The sequence below is a fragment of the Alosa alosa genome, chromosome 1 (assembly GCF_017589495.1).
Source record: "Alosa alosa isolate M-15738 ecotype Scorff River chromosome 1, AALO_Geno_1.1, whole genome shotgun sequence".
Lineage (NCBI taxonomy): Eukaryota > Metazoa > Chordata > Actinopteri > Clupeiformes > Clupeidae > Alosa > Alosa alosa.
The window spans coordinates 4,423,924-4,451,077 of record NC_063189.1 but is presented as its reverse complement, the minus strand read 5'-3'; the positions used below and the strand labels follow the sequence as shown (position 1 = coordinate 4,451,077).

The window sequence follows — 27,154 nt, the reverse complement described above, 5'->3', positions numbered from 1 at the left end:
CAGCATCTCTCCTCTCTCTCACAGAGCTGCTCCACAACAGCATCTCTCCTCTCTCTCACAGAGCTGCTCCCACAACAGCATCTCTCCTCTCTCACAGAGCTGCTCCACAACAGCATCTCTCCTCTCTCTCACAGAGCTGCTGTACTCCACAACAGCGTCTCTCCTCTCTCACAGACAGCACCTGGGCAAGTGCAGTGGCATGACATTCAGACATCCTCCTGGTGACGATGCTCGACGACCTTCACATGCTCAGGTGTGACGTTGCGCCTCTGGTGGCATGAGATGTTCCTGACCCACACAAGTGGAAACATCACAGCCGCATCTGGGCACATAACGTGTGTGTGGAGGGCACATAACGTGTGTGTGTTGTCATCAGCCTAAAGCAGCACCAGAAAGAAAGTCATCAATAAAACAGGAGCAGCAGGAGCAGTCTGAGTAAAGAGCAGATGCTCTTGAACACGCTGTTACCTCTAGATAAAGATGCTCTGCTCTTGAACACGCTGTGTTATACCTCTAGATAAAGGAGTCTTTCGTAACGGATTTGAGGAGAATCGGAGAGGGGTGGGGGGGTAAGAGACTGGACTCAGGAGGCATCAGAGCAGAGAAAGGTGAGTTTTTGTTTTTAATAGAAAGGCATCTCATTTTGGTCTCCTCCACTCCTCTCATTCCGCACAGGGAAAGAGATCCACACACATACACACACAAACAGAAAAAAATACACCCCTCCCAAACCTTCAAGCCCCCCCTCCCCCCATCCCTCTAACAGTGGCCAGGCACAATGCACACCATGTGCTACATGGCAGTAAAGAAAACGGAGAGCTCAGGCTCACACACACACATACACAACAGAAACACCAAAGTCCAGTCGGTCCTGGAGCCTCCGCTGTGCATCCATCTCTTCTGTAGCGCTCATCCGGAGAAACGTAGCGACGTATCGAAAGATCGGTTTAAAAAAGTTACAGGAAATGATGAAAGAAAACAGAACAAACACATTTCAAGGTCATACAGAGGGCAAACTCATCACCAGACGAAACAAAATGCGACAAGCCAACAACAAACCACCAGAACAAAAGCCTCAAGAAGCAGAAAAGCAAACAAAGAAATGACAAGATCAAAACGAGACACTTCCTTATCAGACATTAATCACTTCCTTTGATACTATGCTTTCATCATAGTCCCTTATAACCTCATCCTATCTCAGAGCAGCAGGCATATGGTCACTGCGTCGTGCCCATTTCAGTAGATCTACACATTCTGTGCTGGACTTGGACTGTGCTCGTGGAGAACAGGGAGCTGTGTGTGTGTGTGTGTGTGTGTGTTGTGCTGTTGGTCAAAAGGGCCATTCACAACCATAATGACAACTACAACGGAAAGTTATTTATTTATTTTGTTTTGTCATCATTATAGTTTTGGTTCTTGTGTGTGTTTTGAGATTATCATTATAGTTCTGGTTCTTGTGTGCGTTTCATTATCATTATAGTTCTGGTTCTTGTGTTTCACTATCATAATAGTTCTGGTTCTTGTGTGTGGGTTTCTGGAATCATCATAGTTCTGGTTTTTGTGTTTCATTAGCATTATAGTTCTGGTTCTTGTGTGTGTTTCATTATCATTATCGTTCTGGTTCTTGTGTGTGGGTTTCTGGCATCATTATAGTTCTGGTTCTTGTGTGTGTTCTGGCATCATCATTATAGTTTTGGTTCTTGTGTGTTTCATTATCATTATAGTTCTGGTTCTGGTGTGTGAACGACCCTTGGTTCACTGCTTCAGTGTACTGGATATAGATAGATATGGACTGCAGTAGTGAGGAGCATGCAGCTGTGTTGTACCGTCTGTCCAGCTCATCCCAGCAGCAGCTACAGATCCTTAGTCCCAGCAGGTGGACGAGAGGCAGGTAGTCTGATGGAACACTGCATGCTCTCATACCCCTACCCCGCTCATGCCCTCCTGCTCTTACCCCTGCCCCGCTCCTGCCCATACCCCTGGACTCCTCCTGCCCACCTCCTGCTCATACCCCTGCCCTGCCCATACCCCTGCCCACCTCCTGCTCATAACCCTGCCCTGCCCTCCTGCCCTCCTGCCCACCTCCTGCTCATACCCCTGCCCTGCTCCTGCCCATACTCATGCCCTCCTGCCCATACCCCTGCCCTGCCCTCCTGCCCACCTCCTGCTCATACCCCTGCACTCCTCCTGCCCATACCCCTGCACTCCTCCTGCCCATACCCCTGCCCTGCCCTCCTGCCCAGCCCTCCTGCCCATGCTCCAGGGTTGTGTACCCTGTGGCCAGGATACTGTTGGGAACAAAAAGAATACTCAGTATATTTTGTTTCGATCGTTCTAGTCTAGAACTTCACTGGGTTCCTGTGGGTTTGTCCTTTGTGCTGGGAACCCATTAAGGTGGTTCCAAGAACTTTTTAAAGGGTCTCCTATTAGTTAAAGCATTCTCCTTAATGGGCCTAGATAATACCTTTTGAATGCAGCTGAAATACAAGCTAATGATTCTCATGGGAAAGAATCCTACTTCATCCTTCTAACGGTGTAGATACAGGAATACTGCGCCACTGGCCTCGTCTCAAACTAAAAAAACCCATAAAGCAACAATAGAAAACCTAACGGAGGAACAGCTTTGCCATCCAAGTATATTGAGAACGAGAAGATCAGTGGGATGGAACGGCTGGAAAATCTTGGTGGATTTGTGGTCAGAGGATGAGTCACCGGTGTCCACTAAGGACTGAACAGATAATGCCAATCACTTGGTGACCCGACACTGACGAGGAAATAAAATTCATAAAAAAATTCATCAACATTGTCTCCAGTACAGTACAATCATACCTCTTAGTTCTGAAGGTCTCTTCTGACCAAAATAAGGAAAAAATAAACAAATACCACACACAACAAACATTTAAGAACACATTTAATACAAAATATATATATATATTCATATATTTATATATACAAAATATATATATATATATATATATATATATATATATATATATATATATATATTTAACATGCCACATGTATGCCACTGGAAACCATATGGCAGACTTTATTTTAATCTCTTTTTTTGGACAAAAAATATCAGGAGACACTTTGCATTTTTTCTAACCCGAAGCCCATTAAGGTCAGCAAGCAAAAAGCACTGACCTGGAAAAGGCGACGCGGCGAAGCAAGCTGGACAAGACCATGCAGAACACACTCCAAATCTCTCAACAGTCAACCCCCCTCCCCCCCATACGAAACCAAGTGCCCCCTTCCCCTTCCAGTGGTCTGCAAGGTTCACATCATAAACCTGTGCAGTGCAACAGTCTCTAAGAAGCGGAGGCAAGTGCTCACAGAACCGCTCAGCTGACGCCTAGAACCCTAGAACCAGACGGAGCCCTTGCGGATCTCGATCTGAGAGGCCGTGCGAATAAGGGGAGGTGGGAGGGAAGCGGAGTGTGAAAATGACGAGACTGAGATATCGGATCTCCAGAAAACAGGCCAATTCAAAGGAATTTGAAACCAGTCGGACAGAGTCAGGGGTGAGGTGACCGGAGCCGGGGGAGGAACGGGCACAGGGAATGGAGGACTACATTTACAGATGGACAAGCAAAAAGACGATATCCAACCTTAGCGTGACTGAGGGGAACATGGCCGATGAGAAGATGAACAGACATTCTTTAAGATACAGCATTACTTTGGAACGCTGTGTGCTTGAGCAAGCACATTCATAATAATAACAACAATAACAATAATAAGGTAAACCTAGGAATAATACCAGTGTGCTTGCTTGTGTGGTCTGGGGTTGGGTTGGATCATCGCTCCATCTCGGCATGCACAGTCAGGCACAGAACAGGAAATCACAGCCAATCACGTCTTTCCACCACATCACAACACATTCGGCATCAATAACCCCCCAGTACCCAGTCCTTGGCTATTTTCTGAAGCCCCCCCTCCCAACTAGGCTACTGATGACAGGGAACAGGGGTGTCTTGGAGAAAGGGGGGTGGTACCCCTTGCTTCAGCTGGTAATGTTTTTTGTGAAGGACACGTCCTCAGTCATTTATACGATGTGTATCAGTGTACATGAACATGTGTGTGTCTGTGTGTGTATGTGAGTGCAGTAAGTCCACGTGTCTCTCTCTCTTTCTCTCTCTCTTTCTCTACAGAGAGGTGGAGGGAAGCTTCTTGACGCGTCGCTGTGCCAGGAAGGACGACTCGATGGGCTTCAGCTCAGGTGGGGGCTGAGAGCTCTTCAGCGCTGAGTAGGTTGCTGCCATCGCCCCCTGCAGGAACAGCAAGGAAGTACAATCAGCATCAGAGGAACAATTTGTTTCTTGTTACGACCCCCCTGTGCCCTCCTCAGGCCGTCCCATGTCAGTGCACGGGCGGGGTTGCACCTGGGGGGGTTAATTGGTAATTGGGTGCACCTGTAACCAGGTGCAGCTATATTAGGGGCTGTCCTCTCTTTCCCATTAGGGCACTTTTCTTCTTTCATGCAGGTACCTATTTTGACTTTCTCTTGCACTGGCACTTTTCACTCTCCCTTATTCTAGATCTCTCTACTTCTCTCTTTTCTTTGTCTACTCAGTTAGTCTCTCACATAATCTACTGGCACCTACATTGCATCTACACACGCGTAACGTTGCTTTGCGTTAATTCAATAAATTATTATTTGCTTTGAAGCTTGTTGTCCGTGTCCCTCTTTATGTTTCGGTCTGGTAACGAGTTGGCCGTAACATTCTACAGCCAGAATAATATTCTTTTCTGGGCTGCGTGTGTGTCTAAGTATATATTTTTGGGCTTTTTTGCCTTTATTTGGAGAGAGATGGGGTGGGATCGGGAAATACTCAGACCCGTATTTGGTCCGGGCGCTGTAGCCTGCTGCGCCACAGCGCCCCCCACCCCCTGCATGTGTTTCTTTATTATGGAAATAAAATTACTGTAGAATGTTGTTCACGTTATGGTGTTCACCCTTTACAGACTAGCATAACAATGGGACACACTGCATCTTCTGTTCTGGTGTAGCAATTAGGGATCGACCGATATGGTTTTTTCAGGGCCGATACCGATATCAATTATTACCAAAACAGGAGGCCGATATCCGATATGTAAAACCGATATTTCAGTTGTCAAAAAGGGGGGTAGATAGTAGCCTAGGCTATGGCGATATGCTGACAATTTTCATTCAAAAGCATTTAATTATGCTATAATTATTTCTTTCTTCTTTTGATACACAATTGTCTATCAACTTGCATCACAAGTGTAAATCCTGTGTATCATGTTAATCCAAGAGCTGACTGATAGCAATTATTTTCATAGGCATACACAATGGGCTATGTGCTTGTAAGGGACCTGTCACAAAGAGGATGCTATGCCATCGTGTGTGTGAGTGCACGAGAGAGGGATAGGGAGAGGAAGAGGTGCAAGTGTTATGGTTTAATAGTTTAACAAAACAGTTTTAGAATAGTTCTTAGGCTATTTAAGCATGCAATTTGTGTCCATATGTAGGCTATAAGCTACACTTCTGTGAGCCTAAAAGGCACGTAATTGCCAGCTCAGGACGCGATTTAGTTCAGGTCTGATTAAATTACGGCTGACCCTGGGTGCCTGTAGTCTTTTCTGACAGTCCGTCAAAAAGCAGCAACTAGACTTTTTGACGTTCGCTATCGCATAATTTAGGACTACTATGTAGGCCTAAGGGATAATGTCCACCGAGGTGTCCCATTATTCACAATTAATGGACGAGGCGGATGCAAAGAACTCCCGACGCGCAGCAGCCGAGTTTGTAGGCTAACTACTAAACGGTAGGCTATCACTAACGTGCATCAATCGGGAATTCGCTAAATGAAGGAGGTGGGTGCTTTAGGCTACTTATTGATCCGGATCAAAGAGACAATAGCTTACAAAGTGGTGTTTTTCTAACTTCACTGTAGATGATTGTGACACGTTCACATTCCAACTTCAGCAATGTAAAGGTAGGCCTGCCTTCCTTACCTTCGAAAAATAGCTCCGTACAGCTGAAGCCCAGTCTACAATATGCCTCAGTGAGAATTCTAAACTTTCTCTGTGTTCAGTCTTCGATCCTGATTGGCTGCATTCGTGCTAACTAACAAATCAGACGGTGTAGTGGGCGGGACAGTGCTCTCGACCACAGAGTAGCCAATGCAGGGAGTGAGAGACGCTTTACAGACAAAGTAGCGCGTTTCATTCTTTATCCATTTCAGTATCGGCTTATCGGTGGAAAAAATGACCGATTCCAATTATTATAAAAATGTTAAATATCGGCCCTAATAATTGGCCCGGCCGATAATTGGTCGATCCCTAGTAGCAATAGCCAATACACTACAATATGGACATCTAGATCAGGTCCAGGATCAGTGCACAGTTTATTCACACAGGTAGTATAGTATCTTGCTATAGCATATGGTTCCTGCCGTGTAGGCTATTGCATATGCAAATGCAACAAGTATTACTATTAGTACTGTTAGTCAGTATGGTCTGAGTCAGATGTTGGCATGTGTAGGCATATTTGTAGCATTACCTATATGATAACATCCTTGTGTGTGTAGAGGGGTGTGTGTGTGTGTGTGTGTGTGTGTGTGTGTGTGTGTATACTGCATTTTTAGTACAGTATGATAGCACGTGTGGGCACCTTGACTAGTTTGGCATCCTGGTGCTGCAGCTGGCTGTTGGGCAGTTTGTCGCGCTGCACGATCCAGGGGTGCTTCAGCACTTGCATGGCCGTGAGCCTCTGGTGGGGGTCCACGTGCAGCATCTTGGACACCAGGTCCTACAGCAGGACATGGGCATGTTAATACAGTATGCTAACACATGCTAATATAATATGTTAACACATACTAACACCAGGTCCTACAGCAGGAGACAGCAAAGGAGAACATAGGCATGTTAATACAGTATGCTAATACAATAGGCTAACACAGTATGCTAACACATGCTAATATAATATGCTAACACATACTAACACCAGGTCCTACAGCAGGGAACAGCGCAGAAGAACATGGGCATGCTAATTCAGTATGCCAATATAGTAGACCAGTGGTCTCCAAACTACGGCCCGCGGGCCTCATTTTGGGTGGCCCCCCAAACCATGTTCGTGGTATATAGCATCTGGCCCGCATGAGAGTAGACGTAGAGAGTAGTCAAACTATAACCTCCGTAATTTCCCCCATTCATTCTCTATGGCGAGTCTTAACAGTACACATGTAATACTCTTTTTGTCCACTGGTGGTTGTTTTGGCGCTGTCTTGCGTTTGCCATCGAAAACGGAATGAAATGTACATGTAGACCTACAGTACCTGCAAACATGTAAGAGTCCTATGCTGACTGCATCAGTGCTCAAAGTATTCTAAATGTTTATCAATTAATTGGTAATAACTAACTAACTTCTATTCAAGTCATATTTCTGTGACTTTCTGGGATAATTATTTCTATTTTTTATTAACTCGTTCAAATGTTCATTAAAAATTAACAATTTCCAAAGTTCTCATCAGGTGAGTGAAGGTTTTTGCCAGCACTTCATAAAACTAATAGTTTGAGTTATTTTAATTATTTGTAGGATATTACTTGTTCACAACATGAGCTGTGTATGCAAAGACACAGTTCAGAGTTCACACATTTTGAATAAATATACTTTTGGGACTCCCTGCTAATACTTTTGGGAATGCTAAGTCTTTTTATTAGTATTATTTCATTTGAGTTACATTTTACACTGATATGGCATGATGGCAACATAAATACAGCTAACAATGGTATTAAATTGCAGCAGTCTATGATTAAATGTAATAGAATATTCAACTAAGATAGACTGCTGTTGTTCACAGCACTAAGTTATTTATGGTTACTAATATACTCTAGAGTCTCTGGCCCTCTCTTAGAGCCAGGCATAGTGAGCTGGCCCTCGGAAGAAAAAGTTTGGGGACCACTGTAGTAGACTAACACATGGTGCATCAGCAGGGAACAGCGCAGAAGAACATGGGCATGTTAATTCAGTATGCCAATATAGTAGACTAACACATGGTGCATCTTGGACACCAAGTCCTACAGCAGGGGACAGCACAGAAGAACATGGGCATGCTAATACAGTATGCTAATATAGTATGCTAACACATTAAGCATCTTGGACACCATAGATAGATAGATAGCATGCCACATTGATGCAGCAATTTGTGCAAAAGCAGCCAAAACAAGTAGTGAGTATATAAATTAACTATTAGTTAATTTATATACTCACAGTATATAAATTAGTCAGATTAGTTCATTTCTTTTCAAAAGGTCGACATTTCTGTATTATAACCTCCTTATTCTAATATTGTGAGATACTCATTTTTGGTTTTCATGAGCTGTAAGCCGTAATCAAGATTACAACCCAAATGGCTTGACATATTTCACTTTCTCTTTCTCTAGAATAAGCTCAGTGTAGCAGCGCTGGTTTTCAGCTCCTTGAGCGGTGGCATATGACACACTTTACACACGGCCTAGTTTTGGGTCCTGAAGAGAGACACTGTGTGTGTCACAGCAGCCCCCTGCAGGGGGCTCATTGTGTGTGTGTGTGTGTGTGTGTGTGTGTGTGTGTGTGTGTGTGTGTGTGTGTGTGTGTGTGTGTGTGTGTGTGTGTGTGTGTGTGTGAACGTCCATGCATAGATTTTTCATACATGGTCAATGTTGTTTTATAAGAATATATTTAGAGGGAAAGTGCATGATTAGGTGTATCTGTGTGTGTGTGTGTGTGTGTGTGTGTGTGTGTGTACATAACATAATGTCTGTATTTGTATCTGACCTTGGCGGCCTCGGACACGTGGTCCCAGTTGCCCCCTGTGAGGGTGAAGGAGCCGTTGCCGATCCTGTTGAGGATATCCTCTGGAGAATCCTCTGGACCATTAGCAAATGGAGTGAAGCTGAGAGAGAGAGAGAGAGAGAGAGAGAGAGAGAGAGAGAGAGAGAGGAGAGAGAGAGAGAGGAGAGAGAGAGAGAGAGAGAGAGAGAGAGAGAGAGAGAGAGAGAGAGAGAGAGAGAGAGAGAGGAGAGAGAGAGAGAGAGAGAGAGAGGAGAGGGAGGGAGAGAGAGAGAGAGAGAGGGAGAGAGAGAGAGAGAGAGAGATGGAGAGAGAGAGAGAGGGAGAGAGAGAGAGAGAGAGAGAGAGAGCGAGAGAGAGAGAGAGAGAGATGGAGAGGAGAGAGAGGGAGGGAGAGAGAGAGAGAGAGAGAGAGAGAGAGAGAGAGAGAGAGAGAGAGATGGAGAGAGAAAATATAACATTACATTTGAATATTTGTCTATCTGGATATGCGTGCTGTGGTAAGTATAAAGGGTAAATATGTGTGTGGATGCGAGGCCAGCATGTTCCAGAGTGTGTGTGAGTCTGTGTAGCATTTCCCTGTGTACAAATGCATGCTCAATGTTCTGTTTGTAATACGGTGTGTGTGTGTGTTAATCCAATCCTCACCCAGCGATCATGGTGTACAGCAGGACTCCCAGACTCCAGACGTCACATCCCTCATCGTAGCCCTGCCGCTTTAAAACCTACACACACACACACACACACACACACACACACACACACACACACACACACACACACACACACAAACAAACACACACACACTTAATCACAAGTGCAAATTACAGAGTAAACTCAACTCTGAATGGGACCCAATTAGTGAGCTCATGTGTGAACTGTAATCAGGTTCCTACAATCTCTCTCTCTCTCACTGCCACAGATATGTGTGCCCTGACACAGGCACATAAACTGTCACACACACACACACACACACACACACACACACACACTGACCTCTGGTGCGACAAAGTTGGCGGTATAGCAGGGGGTCATGAGCAGGCCGTTGTCGGCCCGCAGCTGCTTGGCAAAGCCGAAGTCACAGATGCGCAGAGACTCGGGGTTCCCCGACTCATCCACATACAGGATGTTGCTGGGCTTCAGGTCCCTGTGCACCACCTGAGCAGAGATGGAGGGAGATAAGGGTGGCATAGAGAGAGAGAGAGAAGAGAGAGAGAGAGAGCGAGGAGAGAGAGTGGAGAAGGGGAGGAGAGAGAGAGAGGAGAGAGAGAGAGAGCAGGAGAGAGAGAGAGAGATGACAGATACACAGGTAGGGAGATAGTAGGTGAAGAGGGAGAGGGAGAGAGAGAGACCCAATTCAGACCCAATAGTGATGATGTCAACCTGGCAGCGGAGGAAATCTCCAATATATATAACAGAGCCGCCAAAATGGCAAACCTGCTGAAAAACTGTAAGAAAAGAAAACCATCAAAAGAAAAATGGTTTGACCATGAATGTATAGAGAAATGGAAAAATCTCAGGCAATTATCAAACAAAAAACACCATGACCAAAAAAATACCTGTCTGAGACAAAATTATTCTGAAGCCCTAAAAGATTAGAAATTAACAATTAAAAAGAAAAAACAACAATACTACAACAAAACGCTACAAGAAAAACGAGGGCTCTCCAAAACCAACACTTTCTGGGAGAGTTGGAATCATTTAAACAATTCCCACCAAAAGAATTGGCAATTCAAAATCCAGACACCTGGAAAACATTTTACCAAAACCTGTACAAACCTATGCCAGATGACATCACTAAAGAACAAAAACATATCAAATTAAACCTTCAAAAGCTTGAAGAGACCATTTGTGTTCACCAAAATCCACTTGATCACAGCATCTCAAGTGATGAACTCATAAAAAATCTTGAAAAGCTCAAGCCTGAAAAAGCTTGTGGTCCTGATAGTATCCGGACAGAAATGTTGAAATTCAGCCCACCCATTCTACAAATGGCTCTCCTCAAGTTATTTAATCTTGTTTTTCAAGCTGGTTGCTTCCCTGATGTTTGGAACAGGGGGCTTATATCCCCAATACATAAGAGTGGAGACAAATCTGACCCTAATAACTACCGAGGCATCTGTGTGAGCAGTAACCTGGGGAAGGTATTCTGCTGTATCCTCAACGCCCGTTTACAGGCCTTCCTTATTGAACACAATGTCTTGAGTAAAAATCAAATTGGCTTCTTACCAAATTGCCGTACTACAGATCATATTTACACCCTCCATACCCTGATAAACCAAAATGTTCACCAAAAAAGTAAGGGGAAAATATTTGTGTTTTATTGATTTTAAAAAAGCTTTCGATTCAATCTGGCATGAAGGATTGTATTTCAAAATCCTACAAAGTGGTATAGGGGGTAAAATGTATAACATCATCAAATCAATTTATTTGGGCAATAAGTGTGGCGTAAACATTGGCAACAAAAGAACTGAATACTTCACTCAAGGGCGTGGGGTGAGACAGGGTTGCAGCTTGAGTCCAACCTTGTTCAATATCTATATAAATGAGTTAGCGGTGTTATTGGAACAATCTGCAACACCTGGGCTCACCCTGTTGGACACGGAAGTCAAATCCCTGCTCTTCTTGGATGACCTGGTGCTGCTGTCGGCCACTGAACAGGGCCTACAGCAGCACCTGGACCTGCTAGAGCAGTACTGTCAGAACTGGGCCCTGACAGTCAATTTGGATAAATCTGAAGTTATGATCTTCCAGAAGCATCCCAGACCTCAGGGAACCAGACACCTCTTTACTTTAGGTAACACCGCCCTAGAGAATGTTACTTCTTATAACTACCTTGGCTTAAAAATTAACGCCTCTGGAAACTTTGGTCTTGCAGTGAATGCACTAAAAGAAAAAGCACGACGAGCATTTTATGCAATAAAAATAAATTTTCATCAAATAGATATACCAATTAAAATCTGGTGCAAAATATTTGACACAGTCATTTTGCCAATTGCACTTTATGGAAGTGAAATATGGGGTCCACTCAGTAAGCACGACTACTCTAGATGGGACAAACACCCAATAGAAGCCCTGCATGCGGAATTCTGTAGAAATTTGTTACATATCCACAGAAAAGTACCCACAAATGCTAGCAGGGCAGAATTAGGAAGATTCCCACTATTGATTAATATCCAAAAACGATCACTAAAATTCTGGATTCATCTAAAATTAAGCCCTCAAAATTCACTACATTTTAAAGCACTTAAATCCCAAGAGCTCAGCCCTAAGCCCAGTCCCCTATGTCAGTTGGTCTCGGATTTAACTAACCCAATAACCCCTAACCCACAAATTGTCCAGACCAGCACTGCTTCCCAACCACCAATCAGAATCAACCAAATTAACAAGAACAACAAGAATTCTTATTTGGAACACTGGAAGAAAGAAACAAAATTACAACACAAACTAGAATGTTACATTGGCATACTAAAAAGACTATCAATTGGCAGAGTATCTCCACACTGTCAGAGATAATGAAGCAGAGACAGATCCTCACCAAGTACAGGCTGAGTGACCACAGTCTAGCCATAGAGAAAGGCAGGCACAAGAAGTCATGGCTGCCCAAAGAGCAAAGGACATGTGGTCACTGTATGACAGGGGAGGTGGAGTCAGAGGTGCACTTTCTGCTACACTGTGACAAATATCGGTCCCAAAGAGACAAATATTTCACCATTTTGAACAACATCATTCCCAACTTCACAAAACTGAAAAAACTTGCTGTAGTTTTGGGTGAGGACACCAGCTCATGCATACTGGCAGCCAGTTATGTGTCCTCACTCCATAACCTGAGAGAAGGCATTACTTAAGATAATCACCCCACTACCTCCACCCTTCAACACAACACTGCTCCCCAGCCCCAGTCTGTTACACCATGTCTCCAGTTTGTTTTGTTTTGTTTTGTCCTGTCTTGGTTTTCCTATGCACGTGTACAGACAATGGTCTTGCATGGTTGTGACGTGCTGTGTGTGTGTGTGTGTGTGTGTGTGTGTGTGTAACAATGTTTGTACATGTTTATATCATTTTGTATTTGTATTTTCTTTAATTATTATTATTCCTGTGAACGCTTTGGCAATGCATCATATGGTTTGTCATGCCAATAAAGCATATTTGAATTTGAGAGAGAGAGAGAGAGAGAGAGAGTGGAGAGAGAGAGGGAGAGAGAGTGAAGAGAGAGAGAGAGAGAATGGAGAGAGAGCGGGAGAGAGAGAGAGAGAGAGAGAGAGAGAGAGAGAGAGAGAATGAAAGAAAGAGACAGAAGGAGTGAAACAGATGGAAATGGAGCAGAAAGGCAGCTCATCCTCTTCAGCTGTAGTGTTAGTGTTGGTGGTTAGTGGGTGAGGTGTGATTGGTTGATGAGGTGATGAGGTGTTGATGTGTATTGATTTGTGAAGGTGTTAAATGGGGAGGAGCCATGCTACAGCAGCATTAGCATCCATCAGAGCTCCATTCAGATGCACAGGCTCTGAGGTGCTGCCTCTGTACTGCCTGGAGCATTAACAGAACTAACAGCAAACACCTGCGCTCATCCCCACCTCATCTCATCACCTGAGAATGCAGCTTGATTAGTTTTTGTGATTATGTATAGAATGTAACTGTACTCTACAATGTGAAATGTGTGTGTGTGTGTGTGTGTGTGTGTGTTAGAAAGAGTGAGAGTGTCAGTGGTAGTGTGTTCCCACTCATTTGGTGTGTGTGTGTGTGTGTGTGTGTGTGTGTGTGTGTTCGTTCTTACCCCCTGTCAGTGTAGGTAATCTACGGTCTTGGTGATGGTGTGTGTGTGTGTGTGTGTGTGTGTGTGTCAAGTCAAGTTTATTTAAATAGCGCATTTCATATTCATATTCAATATGCCACTGTACATAAACAAAAGCAAATAGTAACAGCAAATCACAGAGTCATAGAAGGGCAATAGTCAAAGAATAGTTGAAAAAGTAAATTCATAATAAAAAAGAAAACATAAAACACACAAGGTAAAATCATTTAAAGACAGATTCAGAATGTGTAACTCAGTGCAGTTAGCAGAAGGCCTTCATTCTAGATTTAAAACTGGCTACAGTTGGTGCCTTTTTGATGTCATCCGAAAATTGGTTCCAGAGCTGAACCTCATAGCAGCTAAAAGCTGCTTCACCATGTTTAGTTATAAGCAGCAGGTTTTATTAACAGGTTTTTCTCCTGAGATCTGAGAGGTTGAGAAAGTCTGTACTGCTGAAGCATGTCTGACAGGTATTTAAGTCCTGCTTCATTTACCGGTTTTTAAACAAGCAGTAGTGCTTTAAAGTCAATTCTGGGACTTACTGGAAGCCAGTGCAGGGACTTAAGAATTGGAGTAATGTGGTCAGTTCTTTTAGTTTTCTTGAGAACCCTAGCTGCTGCGTTTTGTCACCTGAAGCTACAGTGGCAACCCGAAGTCTTTCCTCCTTTTTACCAAATATAATTACTTTGTTCAGCTGAAGACAATTTTGAGACATCCAGTTGTTGATTTGGTCAATACACTGACAAAGTCATTTGTCAAGTCAAGTCACGTCAATTTATTTATATAGCACATTGTACGCAACAGGGTTGACCCAAAGTGCTTTACAAATTATTACAATGTTATTTACAAATTTACAAATGATTACTTATGAAAATAGCAAAATACCATAATATTTGGTGACGGAGCAAAGTAAATTTGGGTGTCATCTGCATAGCTATGATATGGAATCAAATTATTTTTGATTATTTGTCCAAGTGGAAGCATATTGAGGTTGAATAATAGTGGCCCCAAGATCGAACCCTGGGGAACACCACAGGTCAAGGAAGCTCCTTTCTTGTAGATATGATTTGAGCCAGTTGATAACTATACTGTAAATCCAACCCTGTGTGCTAATCTGTGTAGTAATATGATTTGAGCCAGTTGATACTGTAACTATACCTGTAAATCCAACCCAGTGTTCTAGTATGAGTAGTAATATGTAGTGATCAGCAGTGTCAAATGCTGCACTAAGGTTCAGTAGCACTAGGATTGATGTTTTGCCTGCATCTGTAGAGGTGTTTGTCTTTTAAAACCTTAATAAGAGCTATTTCAGTGCTGTGATTTGCCAGAAAACCAGACTTAAGTAATCAAAATACCCATTTGATGTTAGAAAGGTGGTTAGTTGATTAAAGACTACTTTTTCAATTATTTTGGCAAAAGTTAGATTGGATATGGGCCTGTAATTGTTTAGCATGGAGACATCCAGGTTATTCTTCTTGAGAAGTGGCTTTACAACAGCTGTTTTCAGGGACTTAGGAGAAGTGCCAGACAGCAGTGATGCATTTACAATGTGGAGAACATCTGCTGCTATAAGGTGAAAAACAGTTTTGAAGAAATTGGTAGGCAGTGTCTAAGCAGAGTGTCTAGTGTGTGTGTGTGTGTGTGTGTGTGTGTGTTCTTACCCCTTGTGAGTGTAGGTACTCTACAGTCTTGGTGATGGTGTGTAGGACTGAACTGGCCTCTCTCTCGGAGAAGAACTTCTGCTTGAGGATACGGTCCAGGAGCTCGCCGCCTCTCATCAGCTCAGTCACTAGATATACCTCTTTACCAGTGTCATACACCTGTCACACACACACACACACACACACACACACACACACACACACTTAATCCATGTAGACTCATAAATGCTCTTAGGTATTAGTACTGTTATAGTAATCCAAATATCAGTCAAATAGATCTACATGGAACAGCAAGCTACAGCTGTTAAACTACAATCCTTCCATACTCCTCTTCCAGTAGTGCACCCCAGTCGGTACTGAACCCCAGATAGTACTGAACCCCAGTTAGTATTGAGCCCCAGTTAGTATTGAGCCCCAGTTAGACTTAGTTCTGAACCCCAATTAATACTGAACAGTTAGTACTGAACCCCAGTCAGTACTGACCCACAGTTAGTACTGAACCACAGTTAGTACTGAACCCCAGTCAGTACTGAACCCCTTTCATCTGTTTGGGATGAAGCTCTAAACCTGCAGCCTGGTGGGGCTTCATTAATGTTATTAAGCTTATATTGTTGTTTACTGTTGTTGTTGTTGTGTACTCACATCCTTGAGTGTGATGACGTTGGGATGCTGGCCGTACCGCAGTAGAATCTCAATCTCCTCTGAGGGGTCAGTCATGGACTTGTCAATCACCTGCAATCACCACAACCATGAGATGAACCATGAGATGCTAAACAAGGAGCTGTTTGGATAGAGGGAGAAAGAGAGAAAGAGATGGAGGGAGAGAAAGAGAGAAGAATGGTGTGATGTTTGAGAGGAACAGGAGACACAGAGAGAGGGATGGACCGACAGATAAAAGAACAGATACACAGAGAGAGGAGGGATGGATGGACAGAGAGAGAGAGAGAGAAAGAGAAAGAGAGAGAGAGAGGTCTGACCTTGACGGCATACTCAGTGTTGGTGGTCTTGTGGACGCAGCGTTTGCACACTGAGAAGGCGCCCATGCCGATGTCCTCCTTCAGCACGTAGCCGTCGCTGAACAGGATGCTCTTCCCATGCAGCTGCTGCTGGGACACATGAGGAGAGATGGATTACATGTTTCTCACACACACACAACACTCTCTCTTAATAGTGAATTTCATAACTTCTATGCTTAATTATGTCGTTCATGCACAGTGACACACACACAAATGATTCTATCAATAAAAACAAATAAAAACAAGGCTTGCTCACTCTCTCTCTCTCTCCCCCTCTCTCTCTTTCTCCCACACACACACACACACACAGCTAATGTGAATTAGGCCAGGATGTTCAGAACCATCCTGTTCAGTTCAGAAGTATAAAAAGGCAGCCGTATCCCATTAATGGCTCCTAAGTGGCGGTACATGATGAACGAGACTGGATTTAAAAAGCCGCTTTATCCCAGAACACCCTCTGCATGAATATGAAAAAGCCCCGACACACACACACACACACCCATACGTACGCACGCGCGCACACACACACACACCCACCCCCATCCCCATATGTACGCGCGTGCACGTGCACACACACACACACACAACCCTCTGCATGAATATGAAAAAGCCCCGACACTCGCCCACACGTATGCAAGATCCACATTGAGATCTCCTCTGAGACCCGGCCCTAATGGCATTATGCAACACACCACCACTGCTGTACAGGCGTGTGGGGAGAAACCCTGCCATCTAGTGGTGAGAAATGGACACCACATCCTCAGCTGGAGCAGCGTTCCAGAGGCCCAGGAAAGTACTAATGGCTGCACTGGGGATGAGTGACTGGGGAACAAGCCATCTGCTGACCTTCACAACAGTGTACAGGACTAGACCGAGGACTCCAGCTGTGAAGTCCATCTTGAACGTTATCTAATAGTGTAGCTTTGTGGGGACTCCAGCTGTGAAGTCCATCTTGAACGTTATCTCATAGTGTAGCTTTGTGGGGACTCCTTCACTGCTCTTGATCCAAACCTGGGAGGAGTTTCTGCAGCAGGCCCACAGCTTCCTGCTTCCCCTATCAGGACACTGGGTGGGATCCGGACAAAGTGATTGACAGCTGTCTGGACCACTCACCTGGACCACAGGGTGCAGAGGCTGCGGGGGAGGTTCCTCTGGCTCCTCCTCCAAGAGTGTTGTGGCGACGAAGCTGAACCCCCGGAAGAGCTGGTGGGCGCCGGCACTCGGAGGAACACCAGGAGAGTCTGGCAAAACCAAACAATTAGTCATTAGTCACTCGGAGGAACGCCGGGAGAGTCTGGCAAAACCAAACAATTAGTCATTAGGCACTCGGAGGAACACCAGGAGAGTCTGGCAAAACCAAACAATTAGTCATTAGTCACTCGGGGGCACGTCAGAAGAGTCTGGCAAAACCAAACAATTAGTCATTAGGCACTCGGAGGAACGCCAGGAGAGTCTGGCAAAACCAAACAATTAGTCATTAGGCACTCGGAGGAACGCCAGGAGAGTCTGGCAAAACCAAACTATTAGTCATTAGTCACTAGGGAGAGTCTGGCAAAACCAAACAATTAGTCATTAGTCACTCGGAGGAACGCCGGGAGAGTCTGGCAAAACCAAACAATTAGTCATTAGCCACTCGGGAGAGTCTGGCAAAACCAAACAATTAGTCATTAGTCACTCGGGAGAGTCTGGCAAAACCAAACAATTGGTCATTAGTCTAAGACTAGTCGGGGGAACGTCGGGTGACAATTAGTAACTTTGTCCAATGTTATACACGTTACAACAGCCTATTCAGCATTCCATAATACAAACTATTAAGACATAATGTTCACATTTCCATACAAACACATTATACAATACTCCATGGCAGTTCCATATTCATAGTCTCACATATACTCAATTTGAATTCATTCATTCTCTCACTCTCCACCTTAAGCTGGTGTGTGCTGAGTGTTGGATAATGGCTGCTGTGCATTACCCAGCTGGGTGCTGCTACACAAGGGTGGTGCTTAGTGAGGTTCTCATTACCCAGTTGGGCGCTACACATGGGTGGTGGTTAGTGAGGTTCTCATTACCCAGCTGGGTGCTACAAGAACAGTACAGTGCATTTTCATGCACTGTAAAAAGCCTAGAAAGAACAGTACAGTGCATTTTCAAATGCACTGTACTGTTCTTCCTAGGCTTCTTATTCTTCTTCTTCTAACGTGTTTAATGCAGCTTCAACCGTTTAACGTAGAAACTTCATTCAAACTGTTACGTAGGTCTTACTTAGGACAAGAGTGCTATGTATGTTTCATCTTTGTAACTTGTATACTTTTTAAACTATTAATAGGAGTCCTGAAGTGTGACGTAGCGTTTCCATGACTGCAGAATCACTGGATCTAAACAAACTTTCGAAGTGGCTTAAATAGCATTGAATGTAGACATGTGGCATCATTTCTAGCTAATAAATTGTTTTAAATATAGCCATTTAAACATGCTTTACCTGCTAGGCAGCAGCTTAGCCACATAACACGGATTCCCTAGCAGGTGTAATAGTAAGAAACAAAATTCCAGTGGATATTTCACGTCTTCTCAAAGACTGGCGGCTGTTAAGAGTGGCGTTTTTTGCCAAAAAATAAAGCCAAAACAGATCCCGTGAATTTAACGATTTTAACCGATGCTGTGAAGTTACATGCAGGTCTCTTTTTACGGAGGAAACCCATGCTAAAATAAAACTCTAGTCACGAATTTGATTGTGTTGGTATGAATATATGTTGTAATATGTGATTCCTACAGTGTAAAAAATATATACTAACGTCTTAGAAACGTTGTAAAATGATTGAAATATATTAAGAAAGCCACCGCTATGGTGATTTGTAATGGTAGATTGATTTGTTTAGATCCAGTGAAATCGCTGCCTTGACAACGCTACGTCATGGCTTCGGTACTCTATTAAAAACTATTCAAAATTTCCCCATAGACTTAACATTGGGCTGATGACATCACAATAGAGCACTTAAGCAATTAGAATCCTAGGCCAGGTGTTCCGGCCACCTGGATCAACTGCCAGTCTCAGGCTTTAAGCATACAGGGGCCGTTTATACGAGAACGATTGCGAAGGAAGACGACAAAATATTTTATCATAAGTGCCTTTCGTTTACACGGCGACCCAGGCATAACAACCAACATATGTACCCTAGCAACACTATTGCAACTATATCTGCATTATTTGTTTTTACTCTGTATGATATTTTACATCATATTTTTTGCATTTTCCTGCACTGTATTTCCTTCAGGAAATGCTTTTCTAGTTCTTCTTCTTCTTCTAACGCAGTTAATGCAGCTTCAACCATTTAACGTAGAAACTTCATTCAAACTTTGTTACGTGGATCTTAATTAGGACACCGTGCTTTGTATTTTTCATCTTTGTAACTTTTATACTTTTAAACTATTAATAGAGTCCTGAAGTGTGACGAAGCGTTTCCATGACTGCAGAATCACTGGATCTAAAACAAACTTTCGAAGTGGCTTAAATAGCATTGAATGTAGACATGTGGCATCATTTCTAGCTAATAAATTGTTTTAAATATAGCCATTTAAACATGCTTTTTACCTGCTAGGCAGCAGCTTAGCCACATAACACGGATTCCCTAGCAGGTGTAATAGTAAGAAACAAAATTCCAGTGGATATTTCACGTCTTCTCAAAGACTGGCGGTTGTTAAGAGTGACGTTTTTGCCAAAAAAAATAAAGCCAAAACACATCCGTGAATTTAACGATTTTAACCGCATGCTGTGAAGTTACATGCAGGTCTCTTTTATGGAGGAAACCCATGCTAAAATAAAACTCTAGTCACTTAATTTGATTGTGTTGGTATGAATATATGTTGTAATATGTGATTCCTACAGTGTAAAAATATATACTAACGTCTTAGAAACGCTTGTAAAATGATTGAAATATATTAAGAAAGCCACCGCCATGGTGATTTGTAATGGTAGATTGATTTGTTTAGATCCAGTGAAATCGCTGCCTTGACAACGCTATCGCCATGGCTTCGGGTAACTCTATTAAAAACTATTCAAAATTTCCCCATAGACTTAACATTGGGCTGATGACATCACAATAGAGCACTTAAGCAATTAGAATCCTAGGCCAGGTGTTCCGCCACCTGGATCAACTGCCAGTCTCAGGCTTTTAAGCATACAGGGCCGCTTTTATAATGAGAACGATTGGCGAAGGAAGACGACAAAATATTTTATCATAAGTGCCTTTCGCTTACACGTGACCCAGGCATAACAACCAACATATGTACCCCTAGCAACACTATTGCAACTATATCTGCATTATTTTTTTTTTACTCTGTATGATATTTTACATCATATTTTTTGCATTTTCCTGCACTGTATTTCCTTCAGGAAATGCTTTTCTAGTTCTTCTTCTTCTTCTAACGCAGTTAATGCAGCTTCAACCATTTAACGTAGAAACTTCATTCAAACTTTGTCGCGTAGATCTTAATTAGGACACCCGGGCTTTGTATTTTTCATCTTTGTAACTTTTATACTTTTTAAACTATTAATTAAAAAATACTCAAAATTTCCCCATTGACTTAACATTGCGATTATGACATCACAATACGGCCATTAAGCAATTAGAATCCTATGCCAGGTGGCCAGGCCACCTGCAGCAACTGCCAGTCTCAGGCTTTAAGCATACAAACTGGCTCTCTTAAGACTACACATCCTGTTCAACTGCTTCCTCTGCCAAAAACTGTTTCAAAATAAAAGTCCTCACTATAATAATTCACTGTTAAACAATTTAACCCTTTGAACTACTGAACTTTTTAACTATTCAGCCAGTGTAACAAATTGTAACTAGCAAAACTTAATATTGTTGTAATGGTAGGATAACTACATAGTTTACACAATAATTACACTGTGTTATAAATATTGTATATCAATGCATTCAACAGAAATAACTATGTTGAAATAACCGTTGTGTAGGTCTGGAGTTGGACAAGAGAGTTATTATTTCAGATTTTTTTAAAAAGTTTATACTTTGAGAAACAGGGGATTCCCCCCAGACTTGAATGGAGGCTGTGATGTCATAATGGCCTAAAGCCAGCTGCGTTCATTAACCCTTAAAGGACCAGTATGTTGGAAATAAAGGAAAATAAATTGTAACCATTCCAAAAATGATCACCATATGTTGTCAGAGAGTAAGGAAACACGATGAATGGAAGTAATGGCTTATTTGACAACATTACTATTACCCGTAAAACCCTGTAAAACCCATGAAAAAAAGGAGTTATGGGGCGGAATCTATTGGAATTTTTGTTTATGTTTTGAACGAATAATTCTAGAATATCGTTTTAATAATGGGCTGGTGTGTCCTCCTATTTGTGCCAAATTAGCAAAGGTCAACTGTCAACTTGCTGTCAGTTGTAGTCATGAACGCTTACGAGAGTCTGGCAAATTTCCAAAATTATATTGTGGCGATATCTTCATCAAACGAAGAATATCAAGTCTGATACAGAGCTGGCCATATTTCTCTACGACAGGTAGCCTAGGCTAAACTTCATCTGCATCGCTAACTTCAGCTAAATATGATTCGTTGGTTAGAGAGGAATTTTTTGTTTTCACTGTTTCCGTAATGTGTAGCTGGGTCATGGTTGGAGAAACGTTAAAGCAGCTGCAGGTCAACTAACGTTAGCTAAGTCTTCATTACATCTGGCAACCCAGAAGAGGCTCGCGTCTGGTAGTCTTGAGAATGTTCACCAGTGTTTTGATTTTGGCCTACAGAGCGTTCGGTAACAATCCTACAAATCGCTAGCCTGGCGGGCCATCCTATATCATTGAAATGTATAGTCTGGCATCAAACCATTCACCTCGCTTAATCCAAGGGGCGGGCAGAGAATTGTCTTTCAAACTGCCTAGGCATGCAATAGGCCAGGCTAATGACCATATCCGTATCCGGGTCGGCAAACGGCAAATACATCCTTCTTGAAAGGAATGACTTAGGTGCATTGTGTTGCTCAACTTCCAAAGAAAAGCACAAGTCCAACTTCTCCAAAGTTGACGCCAATGCCGATTCAAACAACTGCTCTTCGTTCACCATAGCCACCTTCCTTGTTGTTCACCGTCGCAGGACTGTCGTTATCCTGTTAAGCCCGCCTTAAGACTCTCTAACAAAATAGAGTGCTGTGATTGAATAACATCCACGGTGTTAGCCAATAGAAATCCCTATGGTTTGATACTAGACGTACAGGCTGAGCAAATTAATTTGCCGCCGCTAGGGTGCGTCTAGATTTCTAGGCTAACAAATCGCTCCTTTAAAGGAGTACGTGACAGGAATGTTAGGAAATAAATGTTTCTAAAGAATATCTGGGTTCATTGACTTCAACATAGAATTTTAGAACCTTCAATTGTTGCAGAACGGAATCTTATTTAAGAATGTTCAAAAACCTACACCTTTAAGGGTTAAGCTCCAAAAGTGGTTCCTGGGCTAATCAGAACACTGGCACAGGTGTCACCTGAATCCAACTGTCTTAGCTTCTTAGCATACAATCTGGCTCCCCCTGAACTACAAGTCAAGTAAAGTCAAGTCAGTTTTACTTTTAAAGCTGCACAGAGTGCAACCCAAAGCGCTCCACAAAACAAGACCCATAACAAAAAGACAAAAGATGCCGGATGGAGCGGCGTAGTCGCCAGCGTGCCCATGACATCAAGACATGACAAATTGCTAATTAACTTGATTTGCACCTGTATCAACTTCCAGCTGCTCACTACTAGGACCCATCAAAGGGCCAGTTAAACTGATTGCACCTGTATCAACTGCTTTCTGCTTAACTAGGCCAACTCTCTCTGTGTCTCTCCATTCTACAAGGATATAAGGCACATTCACTGGCACCTTAATGCAGGGGCTTACCCGGGCTGAAGCCCAGGGGCCTCGACCAATTAGGGGCCTCCTAATAATAATAATAAATCAATAATAATAATAAACGGCCGTGTCAGATTCAAAGGCGTCAGTCATTAGCCTACTCTGGAGCTAGCCTACATAATTGAGCACATTGCACTGCTCTACAATGACATCGATGCAGAGGCCCCCTTTGTCTTCTCTTCTGAAGTGTAACAAAATGTAACAAAATTTAATAAATCCCAAAGTAGATGAGCTACAGGAGAGGCTGAAACTGACTGACAAATTTACAAACTCTGGAGATAACGTGGGTTGGATTGAAGCAACAATAAACAAATAAGTATAAGTATATATACTTTTTTGATCCCGTGAGGGAAATTTGGTCTCTGCATTTAACCCAATCGGTGAATTACATTACATTACATTTGGCTGACGCTTTTTTAACCAAAGTGACTAACAACATGGTAAACAGTAAGTTTTAGAACAATTCTCACAATTTTAGGACAGTTTAAAAAACATTAGAGTACAGTAAGAATAAGTGCGTCGGTGAGTGCTGTTTTTAACAGTTACCTGTCAGTTTAAAACGGCTGGTGAGTGCTAGGATCAGTAAGACTTGTTGTAAGTGTTGCTATGAGAGTAGATGTTCTCTAAAGAGCTGGGTCTTCAGGAGTTTTTTGAAAGTGGAAAAGGATGTCCCTGCCCTTGTAGGAACTGGCAGTGTGTTCCACCAACAAGGAACAACAGATGAGAAAAGTTTGGATTGGCTTGAGCGCGTGCGGGTGGTAGAGCTAGACGTCGTTCGTCAGAGGAGCCGGGAGCGGTCTGGAGGTAGTGTAAGTCTGTATGAGGGCATTCAAGTAGGTGGGAGCAGAACCGAGACTACTTTGTAGGCAAAGCGTTAGAGACTTGAATTTGATGCTTGGGCCATAGGTAGCCAGTGTAGCTGGATGAGCAGCGTGGTAATATGTGCCCTTTTGGGTTGGTTGTAGACCAGCCCGGCGCTCTGGATCAACTGAAGTGGTTTCACTCGCGCAGGCTGGGAGACCTGTCAGGAGGGCATTGCAGTAGTCGAGTCGTGAGATGACTATTGCCTGAACCAGAAGTTGGGTAGCATCTTGAGTCAAGTAAGTCCTGATTTTCCGTATGTTGTAGAGTGTAAACGGCATGACCGGGCGACTGAGGCAACATGATCTGAGAAGTTTAGTTGGTTGTCGAGAACAACTCCTAGATTTCTTGCAGTCCTGGTCGGTGAAACAGACAGGGAGTCAAATTTGATGTTGATGTCGTGGTGTATGGTAGGTTTAGCTGGGATGACCAGCAGTTCAGTCTTTGAGAGGTTCAGCTGGAGGTGGTGTGCCTTCATCCATGTAGCTATGTCTGAAAGGCAATCCGAGATCCGCGGCTGAAACCAGGGGTCGCCAGGTGGAAAGGACAGATAGAGCTGTGTGTCGCCTGCATAGCAGTGGTATGAGAAGCCATGCGAACGGATAATCTGTCCCAAGGAGGTGGTGTAGATAGCAAAGAGGAGGGGCCCAGCACTGAGCCCTGGGGACCCCTGTGGTGAGATGGTGAGGTGCAGATAGCTGACCAAGCCATGATAACGCTAAACGAAGGCCCTGTGAGGTAGGATTCAAACCAGGAGAGAGCAGAACCGAGATTCCCATGTCAGCCAGTATAGAGAGAAGGATACGGTGATTAACCGTGTCAAAGGCACCCGATAAGTCAAGCAGAATGAGTACTGATGACCGGCGGTCGCCCTGGCTTCTTTACAGACAGCAGAGCCGTTTCGGTAGAGTGGCCGCTTTTGAACCCAGACTGATTTGGATCCAGAAGGTTGTTCTGTGAAAGGAAGTCAGAGACCTGTTTGGAGACTGCTCGTTCAATGCCTTTGGATAGGAAAGGCAGTAGTGAGACAGGGCGGTAGTTCTCGACTTGAGCAGGGTTGAGAGAAGCTTTTCTTAAGTAACGGTGTTACCCGGCCATTTTGAACGCTGTTGGAAATGTGCCGAGGTTAGCGAGGCATTGATCACATGTGTGATCGCTGGAGCGATGGTCGGGCTGATGGACTGAAGTAGGCTCGTAGGTATAGGGTCCAGCGAGCATGTGGTAGGACGGCTGCATGTCAGGAGTTAGTGGAACACTGCACACAGTGAACACACAGTGAGGTGAAGCACACACTAATCCCGGCGCAGTGAGCTGCCTGATTTAACAGCGGCGCTCGGGGAGCAGTGAGGGGTTAGGTGCCTTGCTCAAGGGCACTTCAGCCGCGGCCCACTGGTCGGGGCTCGAACCGCCAACCCTCCGGTTACAAGTCCAGAGTGCTAACCAGTGGGCCACGGCTGGTGAATGACGGCTGGTGGATTCCTGTAACTGTCCATGAAAATAGAAGGCATAGCAGGTAAATATCGTAGCAAATAGCCTGGCAATGAAACGGCTTTAAAAACATGTAGGCCTATTTCACTTGTCTCACTGGAGTGAATATAGAACATGGGCTGTTGCGCAAAGAAATGAATAAGTGATCTGCATCTCCGTTCACCAAAAGCTAAGTTTGTGCTAACCCATATTCGCACAAATAATATCCTATGTTATGTTTTCTGATTGTTAACGTGAGATATGTTTCCATGTTGGGAAGTGTAGTGATAATGCATAAGGTAGCCAATGTTCACGTCACATGAGCCAGCTGCTTGTTCTGTAGGCTAAAAGTATTTCTGTCCCTCCCAATCTGTGTTAGAATGGTGTGTTAAGTAGACAGAATTTCAAAAAACCTCTTGGGGAACCCCCCGACACGACAAACACATGCACTTTTGAAAAGCTTGAAACGTCCATATGTGTAACCCATCTTTTAACTTAGCCTATAGTGTTGTAAAAGTTCAACGCTGTTGTTTTCGTGCAGTAGGCTAACCTTTTTGATAAGCGATGTCATGCATGGTAGGCTGACGTGATTAAGGGCTTTCTGTTCCTGTTTATGTAAATGTTTTACATAGGCTCAATAATGATAGGCTACACTGCATGTTAGGCTATATCAACCAAAAGCATGCGCTATGTAAATAGGCTGGTCAGATCAAGGGGCGGGTATCATAATTAGTATTTGGCGGTTTGGGGGGCCTTAAAAACATATAGCCCAGGGGCCTCAGGTGGTATTAAGGTGCCCCAGGGCACATTCCATCCAACTTTCTATCCATTCATCCTCTTCAAACCATTCACTCATCCACCCATTAAACTATCCATCAACATCCATTAAACAATCTGCCTATCAACATCCATTCAACTTTCTGTCTATCAACATCCATTACACTATCTACATTTAACTTTTAAACTATACTCTGTCTCAGGCTTTAAGCATACAATCTGGCTCTCTTAAGACTACAGATTCTGTTCCTATTTCCTCTGCCCTCAACTGTTTCAAAATAAATGTCCTCACTACAATAATTCACTATTAAATAATTTAACTATTTAAACTACTCAACTATTTAACTGTTTAGACATATCAACTATGACTCCTGCCAACTGTTTCCAAATAAAAGTGTGTTTTGCATTTTATGTTAATATACAGTATGTTTATATTTTCATGCACTGGTAATTTCCTCGTAATTACATTTTCTAGTTCTGTATGATATTTTACATCATATTTTTTGCATTTTCATGCACTGTATTTCCTTCAGGAAATGCTTTTCTAGTTGTAATTCTAGTTGTACAAATATGTAGCATATTCACAAATCTATTCTACGGGTACGGATCAGTTTTACAGCTACAAATCATCCTACAGTTCAGCTCATTTTTGTGAGACTGTTCTGGCACTTTCCGGTTGAACAGCCAATGGTGGTGTTCATGTTTGGTTAGCCAATCAGGAATCTAAGTTCAATATCACACATAAACAGTAAAGCTAATAACCAGATATACACCAATTCTACATGGACATTTGTATGCATGTATTTTGCCAAGTAAAGTTTAAACTGTTACAACAAAATTCCCTGATATGACTTTGCCCCAAATATGAT

The 27,154-nt window shown here is 43.2% G+C and overlaps 1 protein-coding gene across 4 annotated transcripts in view; it reads right to left on the bottom strand.

Annotated features, from left to right (window-relative positions):
• Positions 1-3,010: 3,010 nt before the first annotated feature.
• Positions 3,011-27,154, bottom strand: part of rps6ka1 (ribosomal protein S6 kinase a, polypeptide 1) — a 100,253-nt gene continuing 76,109 nt past the window's right edge. For all 4 annotated transcript variants that reach the window (XM_048248816.1, XM_048248825.1, XM_048248833.1 and 1 more), the window contains 9 exons: positions 17,380-17,507; positions 16,228-16,353; positions 15,893-15,982; positions 15,251-15,409; positions 9,794-9,955; positions 9,446-9,522; positions 8,783-8,900; positions 6,638-6,775; positions 3,011-4,268 (listed from right to left, as the gene is read on the bottom strand). In XM_048248816.1, coding sequence (XP_048104773.1) covers positions 4,146-4,268; positions 6,638-6,775; positions 8,783-8,900; positions 9,446-9,522; positions 9,794-9,955; positions 15,251-15,409; positions 15,893-15,982; positions 16,228-16,353; positions 17,380-17,507 — 1,121 coding nt within the window. In that variant the 3' untranslated portion in view covers positions 3,011-4,145. The remainder of the gene's footprint in view (positions 4,269-6,637; positions 6,776-8,782; positions 8,901-9,445; positions 9,523-9,793; positions 9,956-15,250; positions 15,410-15,892; positions 15,983-16,227; positions 16,354-17,379; positions 17,508-27,154) is intronic.